At 39.3% G+C, this 22,983-nt stretch overlaps 1 protein-coding gene and 1 pseudogene across 1 annotated transcript in view; one reads left to right on the top strand and one right to left on the bottom strand.

Moving 5' to 3' along the window:
• The window catches only part of C7 (complement component 7), an 81,664-nt gene that overhangs the window by 19,961 nt on the left and 38,720 nt on the right, over positions 1–22,983 (bottom strand). The window contains exons 8-14 of the mRNA XM_011944418.1: positions 21,954–22,197; positions 19,601–19,711; positions 14,505–14,671; positions 11,740–11,968; positions 10,384–10,555; positions 7,848–7,935; positions 5,122–5,254 (exon numbers count right to left, since the gene is read on the bottom strand). Coding sequence (XP_011799808.1) covers positions 5,122–5,254; positions 7,848–7,935; positions 10,384–10,555; positions 11,740–11,968; positions 14,505–14,671; positions 19,601–19,711; positions 21,954–22,197 — 1,144 coding nt within the window. The remainder of the gene's footprint in view (positions 1–5,121; positions 5,255–7,847; positions 7,936–10,383; positions 10,556–11,739; positions 11,969–14,504; positions 14,672–19,600; positions 19,712–21,953; positions 22,198–22,983) is intronic.
• On the top strand, positions 927–1,834 carry LOC105513529 (annotated as a pseudogene).

Genomic DNA, 22,983 nt, shown 5'->3' with positions numbered 1-22,983 from the left:
GGACATGGATGCAGCTGGAAACCATCATTCTCAGCAAACTATAGCAAGAACAGAAAACCAAATACCGCATGTTCTCACTCATAGGTGGGAATTGATCAATGAGGTCACCTGGACACAGGAAGGGGAACATCACACACCGGTCCTATTGTGGGGAGCGGGGCATAGAGGGATAGCATTAGGAGATATACCTAATGTAAATGATGAGTTGGTGGGTGCAGCACACCAACATGGCACATGTATGCATATGTAATAAACCTGCACGCTGTGCACATGTACCCTAGGACTTAAAATATAATAAAATATATATATATATAGGTCCAAAAAATGTATAATTTGTGTGCCACAAGGACAAGTGAGCAAGAATGGGACAGAAGCAATGTTTTAGGATGTAATGGTTAAGTAATCGTCTAAAACTGACAAAGGACTTAAAGCACAGGTTCAATAAGTGCTTTCAATATCAGCCAGGAAAAATGTAAAGAAAATTATACCTAGGAACACCAGAGTAAAGTTGCTGGTGAAAACCAAAAGCAAAAAATAATTAATAATACCCTTTTGCGGCCGGGAGCGGTGGCTCAAGCCTGTAATCCCAGCACTTTGGGAGGCCGAGACGGGTGGATCACGAGGTCAGGAGATCGAGACCATCCTGGCTAACACTGTGAAACCCCGTCTCTACTAAAAAATACAAAAACTAGCCGGGCGAGGTGGCGGGCGCCTGTAGTCCCAGCTACTCGGGAGGCTGAGGCAGGAGAATGGCGTAAGCCCGGAAGGCGGAGCTTGCAGTGAGCTGAGATCCGGCCACTGCACTCCAGCCCGGGCGACAGAGTGAGACTCTGTCTCAAAAAAAATAAAAAATAAAAAATAATACCCTTTTCCCACCCTAGCACTACTGGGCCTGCAGGTCTCTGTAAAACCACAAATGCAGGTCTCTGTTCCACAGGATGGGGTTTGTTAAAGTTGTTAATAATAAGGCCTACTTTAAAAGATACTAAGTGAAATTTAGAAGATGAATTTAGAAGATGACAAGATTACTATTTCTGATTACTATATTCGGAAATGCTTGGTAATACCGGATAAAAATAAATACAGCACACCCAAATACAGGATGATACTTTGTGTAACAAACAGAGGTATTATTTGTCAGAATGCTTTGTCCTGTATCATGATAGTCTGTGCAGTGTATGCACGTAAACTGCCAAAATACGGTGTGAAGATTGGCCTGACAAATGATGCTAAAGCATATTGTACTGGCCTGCTGCTGGACCACAGGCTTCTCAATAGGTTTGGCATGGACAGGATCTATAAAGGCCAAGTGGAGGTGGTTGGAGATGAATACAATGTGAAAAGTATTGATGGTCAGCCGCGAGCCTTTACCTGCTATCTGGATGCAGGTCTGGCCAGAACTACCAGTGGCAATAAAGTTTTTAGCACCCTAAAGGGAGCTGTGGATAGAGGCTTATCTATCCCTCACAATACCAAACATGTCCCTGGTTATGATTCTGAAAGCAAGAAATTAAATGCAGAACTACACCGGAATCACATCATGGGCCAGAATGTTGCAGATTGCATGCACTACTTAAGGAAAGAAGGTGAAGATGCTTACAAGAAAAAGTTCTCTCAATACATAAAGAACAGCATAACTCCAGACATGATGGAGGAGGTGTACAAGAAAGTTGATGCTGCTATATGAGAGATTCCAGTCTATGAAAAGAAGACCAAGAAAGAAGTTAAAAAGAAGTGGAACCTTCCCAAAATGTCACTTGCCCAGAAGAAAGATAGGTTAGCTCAAAATAAGGCAAGCTTCCTCAGAGCTCAGGAGCAGGCTCCTGAGAGCTAAACCAAACAATTTTTCATGAGGATTTTTCAGATAAGGACAATAAACTTATTGAAAAAGCAAAAAATAATAATAATTAATAATAATCTTCTTGAAAGTGGTCAGAGAGAAAAGGCATCATTTCCAAAGAAAAAATTGCAAGACTAAAAGTTGACTTCTCCCTAGAAAACAATTGTCAGAGGGCAATGTAATATTAATAATATCTTCAAATGACTTTAAAAAAATAACTGCTAGCAGCCAGGCATGGTGGCTCATGCCTGGGATCCCAGCCCTTTGGGAGGCTAAGGGGTGGGGATCACCTGAGGTCAGGAGTTTGAGACCAGCCTGGCCAACATGAAGAAACCCTGTCTCTACTAAAAATACAAACATTAGCTGGGTGTGGTGGTGGGCGTCTGTAATCCCAGCTACTCAGGAGGCTGAGGCAGGAGAATCACTTGAACCTGGGAGGCAGAGGTTGCAGTGAGCCAAGAATGCACCATTGCAATCCAGCCTGGGAGACAAGAATGAAACTCCGTCTCAAAAATAAATTAATTAATTAATTAATTAAAATAAAAAGTAACTGCTAGCTTAGAATGTCCTACCTAATAAAAATATCCTGGCCAGGCGTGGTGGCTCATGCCTGTAATCTCAACACTTTAGGAGGCCAAGGTGGATAGATCACGAGGTCAAGAGATGGAGAGACCATCCAGGCTGGTGAAACCCTATCTCTACTAAAAATACAAAAATTAGCTGAGCATGGTGGTACACGCCTGTAGTCCAAGCTACTCAGGAGGCTGAAGCAGGAGAATCGCTTGAACCCAGGAGGCGGAGGTCAGTGTGAGGCGAGATCACGCCACTGCACTCCAGCCTGGTGATAAGCGAGACTCTGTCTCAAAAAAAAAAAAAAAAAAAAAAAAAAATTAAAAAAAAAAAAAAAAAAAAAAAAAATCCTTTGAAAAGTCAAGGTGAAAGACAGACACTTTAGATAAACAAAAACTGGGACAATGTTTCATCAGTAGATTCATAATAAAGGAAAAGAAGCCCTTCAAGTAGAAGTTTCTTATTAATCTTTTCTAAGAATAAACTTCTGGCTTTATTACTCCCAACTAGCAAATATTTATATTCATATTGTATTTCATTTGTTTCTGCTTAAGGATTCCAACAGAAAGAGAAAGAGAAAGAGATTAATAAGTAAAAGACAATGCCCATCAGTCAATGAACAAATGGATAAAAAGACTGTGGTGTATATATATGACAGAATACTACTCAGTCATAAAAAGGAATTAATTAATGGCATTCGCAGCAACCTGGATGAGACTGGAGACTATTATTCTAAGTGAAGTAACTCAGGAATTGAAAACCAAACATTGGGCCAGGAAAGGTAGCTCACACCTGTAATCCCAGCATTTTGGGAGGCCGAGGCAGGCAGATCACGAGATCAAGAGTTCAAGACCATCCTGGCCAACATAGTGTACTTCTGTCTCTACTAAAAGTACAAAAATTAGCTGGTTGTGGCATTATGTGCCTGTAGTCCCAGCTACTCAGGAGGCTGAGGCAGGAGAATTGTTTGAACGTTTGAACCCAGGAGGCAGGGGTTGCAGTGAGCTGAGATCATGCCACTGCACTCCAGCTTGGGTGACAGAGAGAGACTCTGTCTCAAAAAAAAGAAAGAAAGGAAGGAAAGAAGGAAGGAAGGAAGGGAGGGAGGGAGGGAGGGAGGAAGGGGAGGAAGGAAGGAAGGGAAGGAAGGAAGGAAGAAAACCAAACATTGTATGTTCTCACTCACAAGTGGGAGCTAAGCTCTGAGGATGCAAAGGCATAAGAGTGATGCAATGGACTTTGGGCACTTAGGGAGAAACGGTGGGAAGGGGATAAGGGATAAAAGGCTACAAATTGGGTGCAGTGCATACTGCTTGAGTGATGGGTGCACCAAAATCTCACAATTACCACTAAAGAACTTACTCATGTAACCAAATACCATCTGTTCCCCAAAAACCTATGGAAATAAAAAAAAAATTAAATAAAAAATTAAATTAAAAAATAAGAAAAAGACAGGCAAAACAATTATTTTTAATGGATAAAAGACATGGGCAGCCATTTCTCCAAAGAATATAACCAATGGCCAACAAACACGAAAACAAGCTTAACATTATTAGTCATTAGAAAAAATATAAAAATAGGCCGGGCACAGTGGCTTGCGCCTATAATCCCAGCACTCTGGGAGGCCAAGATGGGTGGATTGCCTCAGTTCAGGACTTCAAGACTAGCCTGGTCAACGTGGTGAAACCCTGCCTCTACTAAAAATACAAAAAATTAGCAGGGTGTTTTGGCACACACCTGTAGTCCCAGCCACTCGGGAGGCTAAGGCACAAGAATCACATGAACCTGGGATGTGGAGGTTGTAGTGAGCTGAGATGGCAACAGAGTGAGACTCTGTCTCCAAAAAAAAAAAAAAAACAAATATATATACACACACACACACTGGGAGCTCCAGCCTGGGCAACTCTGTCTCCAAAAAAAAAAACAAATATATACACACACACACACACACACATATATATCTCACTATATACTGACCACTATGGCTGATGCTATCAAATGTAAGGACATAAAGCAATCTTGACTTATCAGATTATGCTAGAGATGTAAATCAGTACAACCACTTGGAAGGCTGGCAGCCTCCACTAAATCTAAATGTATATATACCCAATGTATCAATACCCAATTACTCAGAAATTTCACAATAGGTATATTCCCAAAGGGAGAAATATATATATGTGTGTGTGTACACTAGGGCTTTCCTCATATAGCACAGAGCAACTGATTTAGGAAAAATGTATCCCTACAGCTTGGCCTGTTCATTTGCTGACAAACTTATATTGCAAGTGAGATGGAAGCCAGAGTAGTTTTAGGGTGGTGCAGCATGCAGAAGCTATTATTCAGATGCCTATCTCCAAACAGAAGAGGATGCAAAGCATTTAACAAGGTTGATTGATTGTGGTACATCCTGAGTAACTGAACTCTAAAGAATATCCTTATGGTCTTCATCTAAAGAGAGTTTCCTAGCCTATTCTAATTTGCACCAGAAAGTTTTATATTGCAATAAAATTGACCTCACTGAATGGAAACATTACCAACTAGAGAAGGCGGAGGGCTTATTCAAGTGGCTTCTAAAACTTGAACAGGATCATATCAGACTTACAGGAGAGGAAGGCCAACACATGGGCCATATGGTGAGTGTTATTTATCTTGATTCATTCTCTTCCACGTAATTTTCTCATCTTAAATTATATACAACTGACACCACTCACTCTGACAATGCATTTCCCCAACAAGCCACCGTAAATCTTCTCCACATCTGGCCACTGGGTTTCCAATAAGAGAGTATCCGTCATTGCAAGTGTACACTACATTTTTCCCCACAGGAAACATTGTACCTTCATCCTAAACAAAAGTAAAAGACAGAAAAGGAAAGTGTTTGTCTATTTTGCATTAACAAAAGTTTTCTTTATGTACATTTGGTCTATAAATCATAATCATCAGGCAAGCTGCATTTAAATAACTGATTCAGAAAAGTGTCCATAAAAACATTTTCCTCTATATAGTCAATAACACTAGCACCACCATTAATTGAAATAAAACTATTAATACCACTGTCTATAATGTATTGATTGCTCCCAAAATACTAAGGACTATACTAAGCATTCTACTAAAATTACATTCTATTAAAATTATCTGGACACTGTCCAATTAATTTCTTTTCCTTTTACTTTTAGGAAAAATCAGTTCTTTATCAGATTTGGAGAACATCTTTGTCAGTCAGCTCTTCATGTTAAGGTATTACCAGGCCGAGCATGGTGGCTCATGACTGTAATTCTAGCACTCTGGGAGGCCCAGGCAGGTGGATCATCTGAGATCAGGAGTTCGAGACCAGCCCAGCCAACATGGCAAAACCCTTTCTCTAATAAAAATACAAAAATTAGCAGGGCACGGTGGTGCATGCCAGTAGTCCCAGCTACTCAGGAAGCTGAGACATGAGAATCACTTGAACCCGGGGGACAGAGGTTGCAGTGAGGCTAGATAGTGCCACTGCATGCCAGCCTGGGTGACAGAGCAAGACTCCGTCACTCTCTGAAAAAAAAAAAAAAGGTATTATGAGCTGTTCATTGACAATACTGCCTACAAAATGCCAGCATGAACACCCAGAAATTTTCCAGTCCAATTAGTATGTTCATGAAAGTTTAAGTTTCTCGCTGATAACTTTTAGGGGAAGCATAATGTTGATCTTCTCCCATTCTAACCTCCTACTCCACACCATATGTATGGAATGCTGCTGGGGCTGGGTCAGATTCAAGAACATTTCACTAGCCTATAATGCCAGGAAGTGAGCTTTCATGTTGAAGCAAGGAGGAATTTGAAGTCTGAGCCTGGGGGTGGAATGAAGGGTAATCATACTCACTCGGGGTCTCTCTTTCCTTACCCTTCTCATTCTCTTCTATCCAAGGGGATGGTGAAAAAAACTCAAGCCTAGGAGAGGGCTTAGAGCTCAGGCCTTGACCAGCTCTGCTTTAGGGATAAAACAAGATTTCCTGGTATCTCCTTCCCATTGTCAGTATGCACTTCCTGGCTCAGTCTGGCTCAATCGTGGAAGTTAGTAGGAAACAGAATGGGCCAGGTTGATGCTGAGGTTTGAGGGAAATGGGGAGGAGCACATCTTCTCTTTTGACTCATGATCCTATTCCTTCCTCTACCTTGCAAAAACAAAACAAAACAAAAACTTTTATATGAGGAAGTCTGATGCAACAGTGCACAAACATGGCTGTATATCATAATCACTTGTAGAAATTAAAAAAGTAGACTCTCAGGCTGTACTCCCAACCTATCAAATCAGAAAATGTGGAGGACAAGGGAGAAACAGTCATCTCTAGTTTTAAGTTCCCTGAGTAATTCAGATGCAGCCAGTCCATAGAGCAATATTTGGGACTCTTGGCTCCTAAAACGACACCATATGCACTGCAGTTAGGGACAGCAGCCTCATGCCTTGCTAACGTGCATGAGTTTGCTTGGCCTATTCTCTGAGCATATGTTCCATTCAGGAACTCCATGAATTATGGTGACTGTGGTAGGACAGAATGGGTGGTAGAGATGCTAGGTTCATTTTCTCTCTCTCTCTCTCTCTCTCTCTCTCTCTACCTCTCTCTCTCTCCCACCCCCCCACCCCCCCACAAACACACACACCACGAATATACAACTTTCATCTCCCAATAGTGCCTACATTTGGGGAAACCTCAGTAAATTTTCAGTGAATGCATGGTAAAGGGCCTGAGATTTGAAAAGCAAAATCCCTCGTGAGCAAAGCAGTGCTGGTAACATAGAGAGAGTCCTCAAGAACAATATCCTGTGTGAGCCATGAAAAGGCACCACTGGGGCTTCAGGCCAAAGCCTCATCATAAAGACTGAGAGTAGCATTAACTAAAATGTCCCAAAAGCCAAGAACAACAAAAGTCCCTAGAATGACAAATGGCAGATGACTACTCTTCTTTCCTGAACAGGAAAGTTCAATTGCTCAAAGTAGAATGATGCATATCTCACTAGACACTAGCTAACTGTCTTATTGGCTCCTGGAATAAACCTAATACTTCATCCCAGGGCCTACAGTTATGAAGGGGGGGAAATCCTTCTCTCAGTGGCAAAAATAAGAGAAGTTCTGTAAGTTAGAGAGTAAGCTTGTAGATTCGCAGTTTGGTGTTTCCAGTGGCAATGTTTAGCAGCCCTCTGGCATGATTACATTTTTGATTCACTGAGTGGCAGTATTGATTTCCCACACCACAGAAGATACACTGCCTTCTGCAGAGTTCAGATCACCTTGAGCCAGAGAAAAAAGTCACACACTAAAACCCTCACCACTAAAACTAATACGCACATATAAATTATTTTTTGCACAGCTTCACCATGAAAGAAGCGAATAGGTTATGGGCTCAGTAGAGAGATAGAAGTTGGAGCATTACAAAGGAAAAAAATATCTTTCATAACCAACTTGAACAAATCCATCTTTCAAGGCAGGAGGTGATGGACAGAATTTTGTTGGAACCAAAGACAAAGGAAAGCAATGTGGTTCAAGCAACCTGGAAGAAACAAAAAAGGAATTAATGTGATTGATTTGCACAGTATAATAATTATTTTGCATTACATTGGATTTCTCCTTTGTATCTGAAGGAACTCCATTCATTTAAGTACATTGGTGTAATATTTCTGTCATTCTCAGAACCAAATATCTGCTTACATCCTGTGGTAGAAAACTCAAACATAAACTCAAGCTAACAAAAGACAGTGATTTCAATAGCTGCTGGGTCAGTAGTATGAAAAACAAACAGAAAGAATGAAAAGAAAAAGAAAGTCTCTTGGCCAACATAGTACTTTCTGCTTCCTAGAGGTCATCTGCTTCAAAACCTACTTTTCCTCTTGCTGTTTGGGTCTGAAATTCATTTAATACAGAATTAATTCTGTATTGAAAATAAGGTATTGGACGAGGCGCGACAGCTCCTGCCTGTAATCCCAGCACTTTGGGAGGTCAGGACAGGCAGATAGCCTGAGGTCAGGAGTTCCGAGACTAGCCTGGCAACAAGGTGAAACCCAATCTCTACTAAAACTACAAAAATTAGCCAGGTACAGTGATGCACATCTGTAATACCAGCTACCTAGGAGGCTGAAACAGGAGAATCTCCTGAGCTTGGGAGGCAGAGATTGCAGTGAGCTGAGATCCCACCACTGTACTCCAGCCTGGGCAACAGAGTGAGACTCCATCTCAAAAAAAAAAAAAAAAGAAGGTAATTAATTACAGTTAGTGACCCCAAAAGAGAGGTAACACAAAATTATAACTAGCTTTTACTAAGCATTTACTATATGTCAGGCACCATGGCAGCTGCTCTGCACATGTGCATTATCTCAATTCATACAGCAACACCATGAGATACATGGAAAAAACAATGGCACAGAAAGTTTGAATAACTTGTCCAAGATTATGAACTAATAAATATCAAAGCTGGATTTACATCTAGTCAATTAGGCTCCTACAATTGTGCACCTTCTACCTCTCACAAGGCAACAGAGAAATAGGAAGTCTTAGTGTCTACATTTTTTTCTGAACATGTATAACTGAAAGCACATTATTTGGTGAAGGCAAGTTTTAGTAAGGCTTGGAGTAAATCTTAAATGTAAAAGCAAGATGGGAGAACAGAAGTCCTAATATCATCCCACAAATGCCAATCCTGACACTTTACCATCACTATGACCATCTCTTGAGGGAGCCTGTAATAAAGATACTGATAACGATGACATCTGTCATTAAACAGTGGTTTTCAAGACTGCCTCTAAGGTCAAAATAACACTAATATTATCTCCACTCCAGAAACACAAAATCTGAGAGAAAGCAGTACAAATAGACTGGGAGTGTGGCCTCCTTCTCAGCTGAGTTCCTTATAATCTTGCCACACTTTGAGGAAACTGTGGCAAGTTTAATTTTCCTATTTGTACTGAGAAGGAAGGCACTTCCCCTCCCCTGAGCACCAAGAGTGAAAAATCTCTTCAATGCCTTTCTTAGGATGTGCCTCTCCCCCTAGCTTTATGTTGAAAAGCAGGAAAAATGCATCCTTTCAGAGATCTCCTCCCAGACCCTCATCCTCCCAGAAACATGAGTACAGCAGCCAGCATCCTCTTCCCACCATAATTCACGTGCCTGTCAGCTTCCTCAGTCAAGATATACTGATGAATGCTGGATTACAAGGCACCGAAGATTTAGGAATAAGGCTTCCCACCTCCCTATGCTTCTACCAGATACCCAAACACCTCATCTCTTTCTTCAATTCACATGACCTTCGAATTATCTTACTAGAACATATTGCCAACTCCAGTCTGCAAAAATTACTAAGGAGAATGTAGAGTGCGGCGTAAAGAATTCTGACCCAGGGCTATGATTCATCAACTGAGCATTTCTGAGATGAGTTTTGCAAGGTCCTGACAAATGGGAAGTTAGTGCCAGGCTACTGGGTTCACCCACCAAGATATTCTCCATCTCAAGCAACTGGCTCTATGCTTAATCCAAAAAATAAATGAGTAAGAATGGTATATCTGAAAAGTAATACAAACTTTAATGAATGCTTAGTAATCACTTTGGGTGCTAATCTCATTTAATTCTGACAATCACAATAAACAGATAATCTTAGTATCAGTTTATCAGCTATTATCATGCTAATTTTAGAGATGTGGCCAGTAACTTGCCCAAAGTCACACAGCAAGTAGGTGGCCAAAACAAATGATTGAATGATCGTATCCACTCAGCTGGACTACTTCCCAATTACCCAGCCTTTTGTAACACTTGTTTCAGGAAAACCTGAAGCACACAGAGCAAGCTCCTTCAACTCACCCTAGTGCTAAGGGACAAAGCAGTCCCTGGTAAAAATAGCCATTGAACTTCTTTATCTCTCTATCTCTCCACAGCAGCAATCACGTGTTCCATGCTAACTGAAGAGGGCACTGTGTTCTATGCAACTGCCAGGGGGTCGGGTCTCCATTACCTCAAGTGCTCCAGCTCCTCGTCTTCACATTGTGTGCTTTCTGTTGTTTCTCCAGTGCAGGATCTCCCACCCCCACTGGGAGGTGGGTTATTGCATTCTCGGCTCCTTGTTTTCTTCCCTTGAACACAGGGGCTCCAAGAGGACCAGCAACTCCAACCTCCATCAACCCCTCCTACAAGATGAGAAAGAGGTTGATCAATAAGTTCTTAAAGAGGACTTGGGAACTTAGTGCTATGCTTCCTGCTAACGAGTTAACTGGAGGAAGAGGTCATTCTGGATATTGATTACCTTCACCTTCATTGAGGTTTTCTACAATGTTCAGAATGGCTCTACACATAGACTAGGAATGTCCATATTAAGGTTGCCTTAGTGAACCTCTTGCAATAATATCCTTTATTTGTTGATAATTTTACAACTGTTTCAAAGCACTTTTATGTACATTGTATCATTTATTTACTTCTCACAACAGTGAATGGAGGTGGGCAGGAAATCTGTTACCATTCTATTTAATTAGATAGCAGAACAGGGTGCTTCCATTTTAACAGATAAGGGGAAATCCAATCCACAAAGGAATGAATCACAGTTGTACAATTTTAATTTACCAGAACAGGCCACTTGGAGAGACATTTGGGGATAAAGATGCCTTTATAATGCTTGTCTATAAGCTTCTTTAGTCTAGTCTTATATTTATTCATTTATCATTCATTGAGTGACTTCTATGAATCAAGCCTTTTGTCAAGCTCTGGGAATAAAGAAAGGAATCAAACAACCCTGACCTTAAGTAATGAGTGTTCTAGAAGAGACAGACATGTAAACAAATATAGAAACAAAAGTATATCGATTGTGGTCATACTTTGACTACTCATAAAGTCAATTTCACATAGCCCTGTACCAAGTGCTTGAAGCACCATGTACATTGTAGAGCACAAAGCAGATGTTCAACAAATATTTGTAAGTGATTGATAGTACATCATACAGAATAGAAATAGAAATGTTTCAAAGATCATGCCATCAGAAAGGTTAGGCAACGCAAATCTACAAATTCCACAGACCTTTGTTACAGCAAAATTTTACTGAGATAATTACAGAGGATGAAGGTGTTTTAATCGTAACTCTTCCAATAGAGAATGGGAAGTGGAGGGCACAGTGGGGCTGTTAGTTCAGATGGATAAATAGAGATAACAGCAAAGAGCCTTAATCACAGTAGCTATAATCTGAAAGTAAGAAAGGGAAGGAGGATTCCAAATTCATTTGAGACTTCATCTCTTCAAAGATGAAGCATCTCAAGGAGCAGAGAAACAAAGTAATTCCCTTTCAGTGTGTACAGGGTGACTAGAGAAAATTCACCCCACTGACCTGCTTGATTCCCTACGAGGACTCCTTGCTCACACGCCGCACCAAATGTGTATGGTTTGCAATGGCACAGACAATGGGTCCCCTCAACAGTGGCCAAACCACCATTTTGACAAGGCCGGCAATGACAGGGGTCAAATTCATCCAGATACTCTTCAAGAGCCCGTTTCAGGTACAGTTTTTTCACAGAGGCACAAGGTACTTCCTTTACCAGCTCATGTAAAGGTGTCAGCTATAGAAATAAAGACATCATAGTCAGTAATCAGCAATTTAGGCAAGAATATTTTGCTTTTCATGTTTAGGCACGACTCTCATTAAAACAAAATCAAAAGCCACTGGTAAGTTTGTTACAATTGTTTTTTATTCAAATACAAAAGAAAACAGTGCACTCTCTTTGCAACAAAATCAAGACAAACAGGGAAAATTAGGGTCAGATGGGGGAAGAATTTTTTATGTATCTTTTGTGCATACATAAGATTAAAAAAAAAAAAAAACAGGTCAGGCGCTATGACTCACACCTATAATCCCTGCACTTTGGGAGGCTATGGCAGGGGGTATCACCTGAGGTAGGGAGTTCGAGACCAGCCTGACCAACATGGAGAAACCCCGTCTCTACTAAAAATACAAAATTAGCCAGGTTTGGTGGCTCATGCCTGTAATCCCAGCTACTCAGGAGGCTGAGGCAGGAGAATCACTTGAACCTGGGAGGCAGAGTTGGCGGTGAGCCAGGATTGTGCCATTGCACTCCAGCCTGAGCAACAGGAGTGAAACTCTGTCTCAAATAAAATAAAATAAAATAAAACAGGTCATTCATTTTCTAGTTAATGGAAGATTATTTTGAAGATAATATATTACCACCCCTATTGAAGACAGAAGAAAAGGAAATGTACTTAAATTACAGCAAAGAAGCAAGTGAAATTGAATTTAGAATTAAATTTCCTGACTGAGAGATTTAACGTATCTCTTAGTGGAAATCATGGATTCTTTCCTCAAGGAGAAATTTAAAACAGGTAAACATTATTACTCTGCGTTGGCTATTTCAGAAGAAAAGCAACTTTGAAATCACAGATGTACTAACTCAACTTTAACAGTCTGCTCTCCCAGGAACAAAAACATCTCTGCGTTATAGCATTTACCAGTTTCTGCAGTGTAGCTACTCTCACCATAGTCAATTTCAGGCTACCACCATGGTGCCTGAACTGGGAAGAGATACGTACCATTGGTTCCTGAGAGCCCAAGCTCTTTCGAACACAATGGCTTTGCATCGCCATATACCTGTACCTACATAGTGCCTTTTCTTTCTCGGTTCCTTTTTTGCCCTACTAAAAAGTTAGCATAAATATGAAAATTTATAGTCCTATGTGGAAAAGTACGTAGACACTGTTAAAGAACATGTGTCTTTCTCTAATCAGTAATTTAATCTAACCAAGAGTTTCTAAAGATTTGTATGGGATGCTGACAATGAATATAGGCCGTTTTAAATATTAACAGATGGTCCTTTAAGATAAGACTTTCTGGGAAAAATTCATCCTCCCTCCCTCACCCGTATTTGGAAACAAATGGGTACTGTATGGGGGTTAGGAGGGTACTTGAGGACCTATTGCAATTTTTGAGTTTATAAAATGTATCTCTGAAAATCAGGCTTTGCCTGGGACATTGACTTTCACACAGGGAATAGACCATAGAATCGGTTCTGCTATAATGTTTGTTTTGATAAGGTGAATTTTTTCTATTGAGATTGATATACTGTGAAAATTCTGAGCATAGCACAGATTTGGGGTTTTCTTATGTACAACTATGTCCACATGAAACACAGGGGGAACACAAAATGTTTCACACAGCTGAAACAAGCCACACAGGAATACACAAAACTCATGCGTACTCATGTGCGAGGACAAACACAGACACTCACCCCTCAACATCTACGTCAGTTCACTTCCTGCATTATAAACTATACCTGTTCACATCTGCTGTTACAAATGTCTGTCGGGTTTCTGACTGCTGTTCTTCTACCACTTCACGGTAACTCACAAGCCGTAACCCTTCTAGCACCCGGAAAGCTTCAGGTCTTTTTCTAAGTAATGCACCACACTTATTGTAGTATAGACACATTTTTAATAATTTAACATGTATAAAACCAGGCAACTATTTTTGTTGGCACCTATCTTTTTCATATGAGTGTCACAGATGATAAATTTCAGTGCTGTGTCTCTAACCTGATTTTTTTTCTATAAGCCCTTTATTGTGCAATTTTGCATAGCTCAATGATTTTTAGAAACATGTATGTTGCAGTATAAAAGAACTGATGATAACAATAAAACATCTTAAAATTCTGCCAGCCAACTTGTTACTATCGTAATTTGTATGACTTCAGGAGCCCACGAGCCATGGCCACACAAAGAAAGGTGATAGGAACATAACAGAAGGCAAACCTACATGCCTTCCCCTGGCAAGAATCTATAACTCCTCTGAATTAGGGACCAAGGAAAACATAACCAAACTTAGATCAAAAGTTAAAAATGCAAATTTTGTCGTTAATTTCTCTTGGAAGTTTCAAGACATTTAACATTTGCAACAGAAATTGAATAACGCACCTTCTGTTTCTCATTATTATGTGTTCATTCATTTTACTCTACAAAATATCATTGGGATACAGAAAATGCTAATTACAGCCATGTCTGTTTAACCATCTTGATTTAACCACCTTCCTTTTCCTCATGCAAATAAACATGACGGCTTCCTATTGCTTTAAACAAAGCATGATATACCTTTTGTTTTATGACTTTAGGAAAATTGGTCACAGATTCTGCCCAGGCAGAATATCGCCTTTTGTTTCCAGCAGGATTGTCCAGCTCTAGGTAACTAAGGCCAGATATGAAGCCTGCACCTCCCCCTCTGATGAACGGGTCTCCTCGCAACACATTGTTTTGGGTTCCTATACAGAAGAAAGCAAATGAAAAGTGAAAAGTCTATCGAGTATTAAGAAAAAATCTATCAAACTCTGTGACATCCTGGAAAAAGTCAAACTATGGAAACAGTCAAAAGACAAATTGTGGCCAGGAAGAAGGGAGGGATGAATAGGCAAAGCACAAAGGATATTCAGGGCAGTGACACTGTTCTGTATAATACTACAATGGTGGGCACATGTCATTATACATTTCTCAAAAGTCATTAAATGCTCAACACCAAGAATGAGCCCTAATGTAAATTATGGACTTTGGATGACAATGTGTCAATGTAAGTTCATCCACTGTAACAAATGTTCCACTCTGATGGGAGATGTTGACAGTGGGGAAGGCTTTGCCTGTGTGGGAGCAAAGGATATACAGGAACTCTCTGTACTTTGCACTCAACTGTGCTGTGAACCTAAAACTGCTCTAAAAACTAAGGTATATTTATTTTATTTTTGGTGGTTTTCTCTTTTTTTTTTTATATATATATGTTTTTTTGAGACAGAGTCTCACTCTGTAGCCCAGGCTGGAGTGCAGTGGCATGCTCATTGCAACCTCTGCCCCCCGGGTTCAAGCAATTCTCCTGTCTCAGCCTCCTGAGTAGCTAGGACTATAGGTGTATGCCACCACACCTGGCTAATTTTTGTATTTTTAGTAGAGATGGGGTTTCACCAGGTTGGCCAGGCTGGTCTCAAACTCCTGGCCTCAAGTCATCTGACTGCCTCAGACTCCCAGAGTGTTGGGATTACAGGCGTGAGCCACTGCGCCCAGCCAAAACTAAGGTATATTTTTTTAAAAAGAAAAACAACTCTTGCCTGAGAGTAGATGATATTAGGGAATTACTGTTCGTACTCTTTATATTTTTAGTGTGAGTATCACATTATGCAAGAGAATGTTCTTCTTAGATGATACATGCATATATTTAGTGATGAAGTGTTATGATATCTGAAACTTCCAAATAGTTCAGCAAATATTATAAACACTTTAAATACATAATATATATTTCAAATAATCAGTCAATATTATAAATAATATATGTAGTAAAATTACAAAATGCTAATTATATATAGGAAATGGGTATATGGGTATTTATTACAACATTCTTGTCTATGTGTTTTAAAATTTTCATAATAAAATATCGGAAGGAAAACAGTTTATTGCATCTGGTATACTAACAATGAGTAAAATAAGCTGTTAACTAACAGGAATCTATTACTTAACACATGAAAAGTGTTCTGAAAAGTGTGAAATGCTAATGGAAGCTTTTTTCCCATTTATGTGCCTCATATATTTAGAAATACTTTATCTCCATTTGTAATGTTCCTGACAAGAAATTTCCAATCTGGCAGATCAGATTTTGAGTGATTTTCATTTCCTTGTAACTGTCCAAATTTTGCAGTTTCATAAAATGATCATATTGTACTCATATTCAGAAATCATTAAAGCCTGACAGTGTTTTTTTTTTTGCTGTTTTATTTTTTATTTTTACATAATGTACATATTTATGGGGTGCATGTGATATTTTGATACATGCATAGAATATGTAATGATCAAATCAGGATATTTAGGATATCCATCACCTTATCATTTGTTTGTGTTGAGAACATTTCAAATCTTGTCTTCTAGCTATTTTAAAATATACAGTAAATTATCGTTAACTATAGCCACCTGACTGTGCTGTCAAACACTAGAATTTATTCCTTTTTTTTTTTTTTTTTTTTGAGACAGAGTCTTGCTCTGTCACCAGGCTGGAGTGCAGTGGCACTATCTCAGCTCACTGCAACCTCCGCCTCTCAGGTTCAAGCAATCCTCCTGCCTCAGCCTCCCGAGTAGCTGGGACTATAGGCATGTGCTACCACACCCAGCTAATTTTTTGTATTTATAGTAGAGACGGGGTTTCACCTTGTTGGCCAGGATGGTCTCGATCTCTTGACCTCATGATCCACCCGCCTCAGCCTGCCAAAGTGCTGGGATTGCAGGTGGCATCTGGCCGAATTTATTCCTTGTACCTAACTACAGGTTTATACCCATTAAGCAACCTCTCTTCATTGACCCCTCCTCCTCCCCACCTTCTGATAACTATCGTTCTACTCTCTCCATAAGATCAATTTTTTTAGCTTTCACGTATGAGAACATGCAATATTTGACTTTCTGTGCCTGTAAATCTTCATAGTTTTAACAAATTACCTGATGCTTCCTCATCTTCATTCTTAGCTGTGTTTTAAATATATACATAGTTACCCTTTCCAATGCAGTGAATCACAAAGTCCCATCCCTGTATTACTGAATCACAATCATCTGAGGGAACTGCAGATTTCTTAGCCCACACCAAGACCTACAGGAGAATATCTGAGAGAATGAACAACCTTGGGAATCAGCATTTTAAGAGAATCCCCCAGGTAATCGTCTTGCATACTAAAGTTTGAGAATCACTGCCTTAGCCAGCACACCTATTTAAGAATTACAGATTCTACCATTACGTTGCTTTTTTAAGGCTTTAGCCTCCCTTTCCGTACCCCAGTGAGCTCTCTGTTCCAGCTAACTCTTTTCCCCTAGAAAAGGCAGCCCAGTGCAACAGTCAAGACCCCAGACTGTAAAGCCAGATTTTATGCATTTGCATTTCATAAATATTTCTTGTGAACTATAATCTTGGACAACATTTCTGGGCCTCAGTGTCCCTGTCTGTAAAATGTGAATATGAATAACACTTAACACGTAGGTAGGAGGAGTACACTGGTTAATTTTTGAAAATCACTTAAAATTGTGCTGGCACATAGTAGGTGCCCCGTGTTCATTAAATGTGAAATAAAATAAAATTGGTAAGCGGCTTCCAACTGCCAGCCCAGCTGAGGACTGATGTCAACATCTTCTCAAAGCTCTCACTTCCATTTCTATGTTCAGATCCTTCTTTTTCCACTTCATTCAAAACCTTTTCCTCCTCTGACATGTCAACTCCATGAAGACAAGCACTTTCTCTGGCATATTCACAGCTATATCTTGAGTGTCTAAAACAATTCCTGACACATACCACAGACTCCATAAATAATTGATGAATGAAGCAAGTGAATGAGTACATAAACCAGGTTTTACTACTCATCTTCCTCCTTCTTGCACTCATCTACCAATATCCCAAGAATCCCTGCTTCTTCACCTAGAGCTATGACACATGGGTCAGTGTCCACTTTTGCCATTACCCCAAGAGGATTTAAGCTCTGATACTGCTCAGTCTATGGCCTCACACAATGAAATGCAGTCTCACCTCCAGACCTACTATACTAGGGAATCTCTTCCTTTAAAAGTAACTTTCTTTTCAACCTTTATTCTAGATTCATGGGGTACATGTTCAGGTTTGTTACCTGGGTGGATTATGTGATACTGAGCTTTGGAGTACGATTGATCCCAACACCCAGGTAGTGAGCGTAAGTACCCAACAGTTAGTTTTTCAACCCTTGATTCCTCCCTCCCTCTCCTGTCTAGCACTCCCCAGTGACAATTGTTGCCATTTTTATGTCCATAAGCACCCAATGTTTAACTCCCACTTAAAAGTAAGAACATGCAGTATTCGGTTTCCTGTTTCTGCTTCTGCACAGCAAAAGAAACTATCAATGTGTAACAGACAACCTACAAAATTGGAAAAAATATTTGCAAACTATGCTTCTGATAAAAGTCTAATATTCAGAATCTATAAGGAACTTAAACAACTTAACAAAAAAAATAAATAACCCCATTAAAAATGGACAAAAGACATGAACAGACACTTCTCAAAAGCAGCAACTAAGTGTTAATCACCAAATCCAGTGAACATTTTTTGGTCCTTATCTTCACTCTGTTGACCTCACTCCTCCTTTACTTTCCATCTCTTGTTTTCCAATCCTGCCAAATGTTTCTTTCTCCACTCTTCTCTACAACTTTACTTAGGTAATCTCTTATTTCATCACTCCATGTATTAAATCTTTTAACGGAACCCGATAGCCATCAGAATGAAATCCAAACTCCTTAACATGGTACCTTCACAGTATAGATCAGTTTACCCTTTCAGTCCCTCTTCAATCACCCAAAGACTAGCATACCACCTTTCCTCCGTCTCCACTGCCAACCAGCATACACCAAAAACCTGACCTCCACGGAGTAGCCATGTCAGCAAATGAAACTGAATCGTCTCTTGATAATGTCACTTGTCTAGGCTTGTTTGCCAATCATCATAAGGGAGAAAAGTGCTGCACACTGATAACATATTTATAATACAGAGGAGAGAACCTGGTGAACTCCGTAACCTGTGTGATGTCTCACTACCATGACATATGAAAGAGAGAGCAGAGGCAAAAATTACCAAATAGATTTTTTTAAAACACAAAGTAGAACACCTGATAAAGCCTCAAAAGTTTTGGAGATCAAGAATTAACAATAGAAGACTGGAGTAGAGGTTAAGCTTGTAATTATTCACAATAGCAAAGACATGGAATCAATCTAAATGCCCATCAATAATACACTGGATATAGAAAATGTGGTGCATATACATCATAGAATACTATGGAGCCATAGAAAAAGAATAAGATCATGTCCTTTGCAGAGACATGGATGGAGCTGGAAGCCATTATTCTTAGTGAACTAAAGCAAGAAAAGAAAACTAAACATTGCATGTTTTCACACATATGCAGGAGCTAAATGATGAGAACATATGGAAATAGGTGAACAACACACACTGGGGCCTTTTGGAGAGTGCAGAGTAGGAGGAGGGAGAAGATCAGGAAAAAATAGTGGGTACTAGGCTTAATACCTGGGTAACAAAATAATCTGTACAACAAAGCCCCATGACACAAGTTTACCTACATAACTTCACATGTACCCCTGAACTTAAAAGTTAAAAAAAAAGAAGTTAAGCTTGCAATGCAAATTGCTCTTTTTTCATTTACCTGAAGAAGCTTTTAAAGCCTTTTCCAGTTCCTTGCATCCATGACTTGAAAACTTAATGACAAAGCTCCAACCTGAGGATTTACATTTCTTTTCTTCTACTGAACCAAAGTCTGGGGGAAAAAATGTAAAAGAGACACGTTTAATTTCTGCATTCCTTGAAGATCTTCAGATATGAGAGTAGGGATAAGAGGTTGTTCCTTGCTACTATGGCCATCTAATCAAGGGTCGCATGATACGAACATTTTCAAGCACTCTAGAAGAGTCAAAGATCAGAAAAAATGGTATTCGACTTTTGTTATTTTCCTTCTATAAGCTTCAGAGGGGAGGCAGGAGGGATTTCTACACAAAAAGGTGCAGGGAGTAGAAATTGAAGACCCCAAAGAGTGACATCTTTCACCCATTTACAGTCAGCTTCTTAGGCATAAAATAAATCGATAAATGTAGGAGCATGACAGCTTCTTCCAGCAAATCTGCTTAAAGTTCCCAAAGTTGGCTTCTGTTTCCACAGGAATTAACTCCTAAAACTCAAGTTCAGTCTGTCCATCTTTAACATCTGTGACTTCCAACAACTCCTTCCCATTACTTATAACCTTAGAATGTGATCATTTCTACTCATTATCAAGTAGAGTTTTGCCAAAGCATTTTTTAAAACCAGGATAGAAAATAATAAAATGTGCAAATGTATTTTCTCATTTTACTAACTATATTACAATAACCTTAATGTTTCTTTTTTTTTATTTTTTATTTTATTATACTTTAAGTTCTAGGGTACATGTGCATAACGTGCAGGTTTGTTACATATGTATACTTGTGCAATGTTGGTGTGCTGCACCCATCAACTCGTCAGCACCCATCAATTCATCATTTATATCAGGTATAACTCCCCAATGCAATCCCTCCCCCCTCCCCCCTCCCCATGATAAGCCCAGTGTGTGATGTTCCCCTTCCCTTAATGTTTCTTAAAGAACAACTATTTGGGGCATCATTGTATCCCAGAAGTTATGATTATATTTAAATAAAAATTTTAGGAAAAACATAAACTGCTCAAGAGTAAAATTTTTGCTGAAAAATAAAATTTTAGCAGCTTGGAATGTTTTTTTTTAAATCCTCTCCATTTCTTTTAAGTGCAATAAAAAGAAGTAAAACTGAATTTAGATTGAGCTACTTGCTGGATTGATTCTTCAAGAAATAGTGTCCTTCCTCTTTGCTACAAAAACCTGTACTTGTGCACTCATTTCCAACCTATAAGATTTGAAAAGATCAAATTCTAGTTAAATTTTATGTGGTAGAGACCTACAAAAAAACAGCTCAATGGAAACGAAGAAATATTATAGTTTACCCATTTAAAAAGCTATTAAGACTTCCTCTGAATCTTATGTAAGAGATCTTATTCTTCTCCAAGGTTGTAACAGAATCTCTTCTGAAGAGAAAGACCTTGAAGAGGGGATTTGGAATAGAGACGGAAATGTGGGCATCAGCTAAAAGACAAAGTTAGGGAAAAAAAGGTTTGACTTGGAGGAGTGGATGTTAAGCCACCACCATCCCTTCTCACATCTAGACAGAGAGTGAGGAAACTTCTCTCAATATGAAATCAACAAAGCATTAATTCAGGGGCATGTCCTGATTCTAACCAAAATCAGGCAATTTTAGCAACGACATAGCATAAGGAGTAAGCTAAACTGACTTTGAGGCCAGTTAGACCCAGCCTTAAATACCCTCCTTGCAATCTTCGTGACCTTGGATAAATCTCATAATAGCATTGAGTCTCTGTTTCTCAATCTGTGGGACAGAGATTATAATGCCCATCTCATTGGGTAGTAGTAAGGATTATTACTAACATATGTAACTCACTTGTTATGAGGAAGGTATCCATCAATTTAAGCTATTGTTACAAGTATTAAGTAGTAAACAAACTTATGATATTCAAAGCAGACTTTTTTTAAAACAATGTGAGTGGTAAAAAAACAAAGGTAAATGAAATACTTATTTAAACATTTTGATTTCTGAAACATTACTAAATTCCTCATGTAATTTTTCTTGAAAAATACTGTTTAGTCTGAGAAAGCGGAACGTTTAAATAGCATTCTAAAAACCCAGCCAGTACCCTCTAGTGATAGCCAATAATGATAATGATTTAGCTCAAGGTACTATACAAAAGAGTAGACAGGCTTTTCTTAAACCATGTAAGATTTTAAGGAGAGAATAATACTTTCTTGCAATTTTGAATTCCTTTGCAATTTAAATCTCTATTTGTCAAATTTTAAAGCTCAAACGTTACATTAAAAGTTACATGTTATTTCCCCATTAAAATCCCAGAAATGCTTTTAGACAACAAATTTTTTAATACTATACCATTTTGTTTTAATTTTTCTGAGTCCACATAAAATAGAACTCTGTATTCTCCTCCTAACGACCCAGATTGCAGAAAATGTGTCCCATACTGGTCGATTAATCTTCGGTAGGCACTGTAGTCATACAGAGAGGGGAGGTGGGAAAGCTCCTTCCAGAATGGCTCAGCAAGTTGTAAAAATTCTGGATTGTTATTAATGAACTGAGCCACTTCAACCGTGTTCTCAACAACCAACAATTGATAACTCTATGGAAAGAAGAAAGAGTACAAGGAGTTTTAGGTGGAAGATAAAAAGGCAATGGAAATAGTTCTCTGTTCAATATCTTCATCAACTTTCACCTCCAATCAACCCAGACTACATGAATTTTTTTTATTTTTGACGCATGATGAGCACTCCTATGGACCCACTTACTGGATGCAATCAGAAATACTTGGAGTCTCAAATACTAATAACATCTGAGTAATGGCCAGGCAAGGTGGCTCACTCTTATAATCTCAGCACTTTGTTGGGCTGAGTCAGGCAGAGCACTTGAGACCAGTCTGGTCAACGTGATGAAACTCTGTCTCTACTAATAATACAAAAACTATCATGCCATGGTGGTGTACGCTTGTAATCCCAGCTACTCAAGTGGCTAAGGTAGAAAAATCGCTTGAACCCAGGAGGCAGTGATTGCAGTGAGCCATGATCACACCACTGCACTCCAGCCTGGGTAACAGAGTGAGACTCCATATCAAAAAAAAAAGAAAAAAGAAAGAAAAATCAGAGTAACGCCATGTTAAGCCACCACCATCCCCTCCTACATCTGGACAGATAGTGCGGACCCTTCTCTCAATATGAAATCAACAAAGCATTAATTCAGGGTTCAGAATTAATTCAGAAGAATTCAGCTTTGTCCTGCCTCAGCCACTCGAGTAACTTGGATTACAGGTGTGCGTCACCATGCCCAAATAATTTTTGTATTTTTAGTAGAGGTAGGGTTTCATCATGTTGGCCAGGCTGGTCTTGAACTCCTGACCTCAAGTGATCTGCTT

The sequence above is a fragment of the Colobus angolensis genome, unplaced genomic scaffold (genome assembly GCF_000951035.1).
Source record: "Colobus angolensis palliatus isolate OR3802 unplaced genomic scaffold, Cang.pa_1.0 Scaffold230, whole genome shotgun sequence".
NCBI classification, from domain to species: domain Eukaryota; kingdom Metazoa; phylum Chordata; class Mammalia; order Primates; family Cercopithecidae; genus Colobus; species Colobus angolensis.
Note: the sequence above shows the minus strand (reverse complement) of the source record. Positions and strands in the feature narration are given on the sequence as shown.